Consider the following 3507-nt stretch of genomic DNA (forward strand, 5'->3'; position numbering starts at 1 on the left):
TAAATATCACATGATTTCACGCATATGTGGGATATAATGACCAAAATAAACTGATGAACAAAATAGATCCAGACATGGGGCAGGGGATGGGGGGGTGGGTTAGAGAGCAACCAAAGGACTTGTATGCATGCACATTAGCATAACCTAATGGACAGACACACTGGGACGGTGGGGGCTTGCCCTTAGGGGTGGGAGTGGAGGAGGGGGCGTGTGTGTGTGTGTGTGTGTGTGTGTGTGTGTGTGTCAATGGGGGGGGAAGGAGACATGTAATACTTTAAATAGTAAAAAAATACACATTTGAGCTTACTAGGCCTTTAAATAGGTTTTTAAAAATGTTTTCTCTTGGTGGGAAGTTCATTAAATGGGGCAAAGAAACTATCTTAAAAGGTTTGAGGTAAAGTGATTCTCAACCCGAAGCACATTAAAATCACTGGAGACTTTAAAAAAAGATCAATATTCAGGTCCCACTGCAGCCAAGTAAACAGGACTCTGTGAGGGCGGGGCCTGACCCCTGTTTTAGCAATGCCCAGCGATTCCCATGTGCATGAGTAGTGTGCGCTAAAGTATGAGACCAACAAGGGTCCATGTAAATTAAAAGACAATTACAATTTAAAAGGGAAAAAGGTTGTGCCCTGGCCTGTGTGGCTCAGTTGGCAGAAGGTTAGATTCCCTATCAGGAAACATTCCCTAGGTTGCCCTAGGTGGGCGTATTGGAGGTAACAGACATGGATTTCTCCCCCCCTTTCCTCCCTCTCTCTCTCGAATCAATTAAAAAAAAGGGGGGGGGGGCTAGCTGCTGGTAATGGTTTCAAGTATGTTAAAGAAAACAAAAGTTTTGATTTTATTCTTTAGACAAATCTCCAAGTCTTAGGTATTCATCATGCTCAGACTCAAGCAAAACTATACACAAAGATAAAAGAAGGCCTAATAAATCCTGTACCTGGTTAGTGGACTTTTAATTTTTATGGATAGAACATGCCCCTTTCTGTATGTCAATTAACCCCTCCTGACAATACAGGCTGGAGATATATGTTCCAATCAGTCATCACATACAGAAATAAACCAAAATTACTTAATCTTTTAGAAACAAAATCAATGACTCACAAACTATGGCATTTTATTTCAGAGCCTTTGCTTACATTTGTACAATATATTACATAATTCTTCATTGTTTGCAGATCCTAATATATACTTTATAGCTTTTATTCTATAAGCTTTTTCTTCAATGTTTTGCTGTCAACAAATCTTTACAGTCCTGTACAAATTTGAGTAACTTGAAACCATTTTCAACAAAATTAGTTACTGTAAGCACACACTACAAGACTGAAAATGCTTTTCTTAGAAAAGTTGAATGTAAAGGATTCTGACACGTTAGCATCTACAACAAAACGCTTCAAAATTCTCACATCATATTGCCTGAAAACAAGTAAAACATGCCAGCCCCATTAAAAAAAAAAAGTACACAGAACTACAATTAAAACAGTAAAACAGTCTGTACAGTAAAGTACTGTGTATTAACAGTGCCAGGTATTAAATAGCTTGAATGAACACATCCGCAATATACAATGTCTTACAAAGGTGGAGAATTAAATACAAGTGCCAAACAGAACAGAGGTCAGAATCATACAACATAAAGTCCATACAAGTGGAAACAATTCTGCGTTCATTTGTTTTATACAAGGCATTTAATTTCATAGGCCTACTACCCGATTACCTATTTATACTTCAACCTTGAACCATACTAATACAGCTTACTTGCTCCTGAAATCCTCTTGTTGTAGCTCATAATAAAATAAGCAATACAAATGAGTTATCTGTATTTAAGGAAAAGAAACATTTACAAGAAAACACAAAAATATAACTGTTATAATTCATTATGAATAAATATACACTTTGAACTGGCTAAATACAATCTATACATTGTTTAAGATTTAATACAGTTTATTAGCCATTTTCTTTTTTCACACAATGTATTATATCAAAATTAAAAAAAAATACTGATTTATAGAAAAATGGCAAAGTACAGTAGTTTCATTCCAATTTGAAGGGGTATGAAAAGCCACTGCAAGACCTTTTAGCCTAATTCAAACCTGTAAACATGTTCAGTCTTTTTTAAAGAGAATCTTTAATATTTGGTTACCAGGACTGATGTCTGCTGTCCTGTTAACGGCAGGTTTTGAATTTATTACATGTGCTTGACTTATACAATTAAAGCCACCGCAAAGTGACTCTCTTTAAAAAACAATTAGCTTGTACAAATGAAAATAGGTTCATATTTTTTTCATAAATAAATGGAAAAATATCAAATGCTCCAGCTTTAACAAAATACAAGGGAATACATATACAGTAAGTTATCTTACCATTTTCTGGCCACCCAATAATTACGCTTACTGTATTGTCTCTACAGGCAGTGAAAAGCCTCCATTAGCCACAGTGGAAGGCCTTCAAGTCACCAGACACACAATTCCCAGACAAGTTGGAAACAATTATTGCTTGAGGAAAAGCAGTTCATTGTACTTTTTCTTCATAAAAAAAGTGCACTTAAGTGCCGAGTCAGCTTGTCAAGAAACAATTTTTAAATATAAAATAGTGCTTTGTCTGATATTTTGTGCCACTGTGCAGTATAAAAAAGACGTGGCCCTCACAGCCATTAAGTGCAAAGTGCTTTAGCAAGTCCTGCTGTCACCTGCACTCGACTGACATTCCATTTTGTGATGCGCTGGACATGGATGGTTCAGCTAACGTTAACATAACAGCAGCTGTTATGGAACTGGATGAGGGTGAAGAAGAGGATGAGGATGTAGCAGCACCTAAAGGGACAGGGAAACCAAATCAATAGCGTAATAGAACGTATACCCAACAATAAACAGGAGTAAATCACCAGACTACAATTCGGCTGTATTCTCCAAAATTATTTCGCTTACAAGGGCAGTCAATGTTACCTACATAGTTTTATTAACCAAAGCCACCCCAATAAATACAATAAATAAATTTTTTAAAAATACCATCCCTGGCTGCTGGGGCTTCGCTGGTTGGAGCATTGTCCTGTAAACCAGAAGGTTGTGGGTTCAATTCCTGGTCAGGGCACATACCCAGGTTTCAGGTTTTATCCCTAGTTAGAGTGTGTGTGGGAGGCAACCAATTGATGTTTCACTCTCACATTGATGTCTCTCTCTCTCTCCCTCTCCTTTCCTCTTTCGAAAATCATTAAAAAGCATGTCTTCAGGTAAGGATTAAAAAAAAAAATAGTAAAGTCTCGTCTCACAATCCCATAATATAAAGAAAGGAAAACCAAGTTATGTCTCAAGAAGCTAAGCAGATGGAATAGAAAGGACAGACTAGGAACTACTCCTGTCTGGGTAGACAAAGAGACAGCCTGTGCCCAGTCTATCAGGGCATGGAAATAAGAGAGCAGACTTTATGTAATAATAAAACCAATGCCAGAAAGAGCTTTGAATCCAATAGAAAAAAATCTATAATCCACCCCAAAATCTTCCCCCCCTAATT

At 37.2% G+C, this 3507-nt stretch overlaps 2 protein-coding genes across 2 annotated transcripts in view; both read right to left on the reverse strand.

Moving 5' to 3' along the window:
- The window catches only part of RBM34 (RNA binding motif protein 34), a 10461-nt gene extending 9050 nt beyond the window's left edge, over positions 1–1411 (reverse strand). The window contains exon 1 of the mRNA XM_006761302.2: positions 1407–1411. Within this exon, the coding sequence (XP_006761365.1) occupies positions 1407–1411 (5 nt within the window). The remainder of the gene's footprint in view (positions 1–1406) is intronic.
- Positions 1093–3507, reverse strand: part of ARID4B (AT-rich interaction domain 4B) — a 60057-nt gene continuing 57642 nt past the window's right edge. Inside the window, exon 25 of the mRNA XM_006779609.2 lies at positions 1093–2810. Coding sequence (XP_006779672.2) covers positions 2683–2810 — 128 coding nt within the window. The 3' untranslated portion in view covers positions 1093–2682. The remainder of the gene's footprint in view (positions 2811–3507) is intronic.

The sequence above is a fragment of the Myotis davidii genome, unplaced genomic scaffold (genome assembly GCF_000327345.1).
Source record: "Myotis davidii unplaced genomic scaffold, ASM32734v1 scaffold174, whole genome shotgun sequence".
In the NCBI taxonomy this organism is placed as follows: Eukaryota; Metazoa; Chordata; class Mammalia; order Chiroptera; family Vespertilionidae; genus Myotis; species Myotis davidii.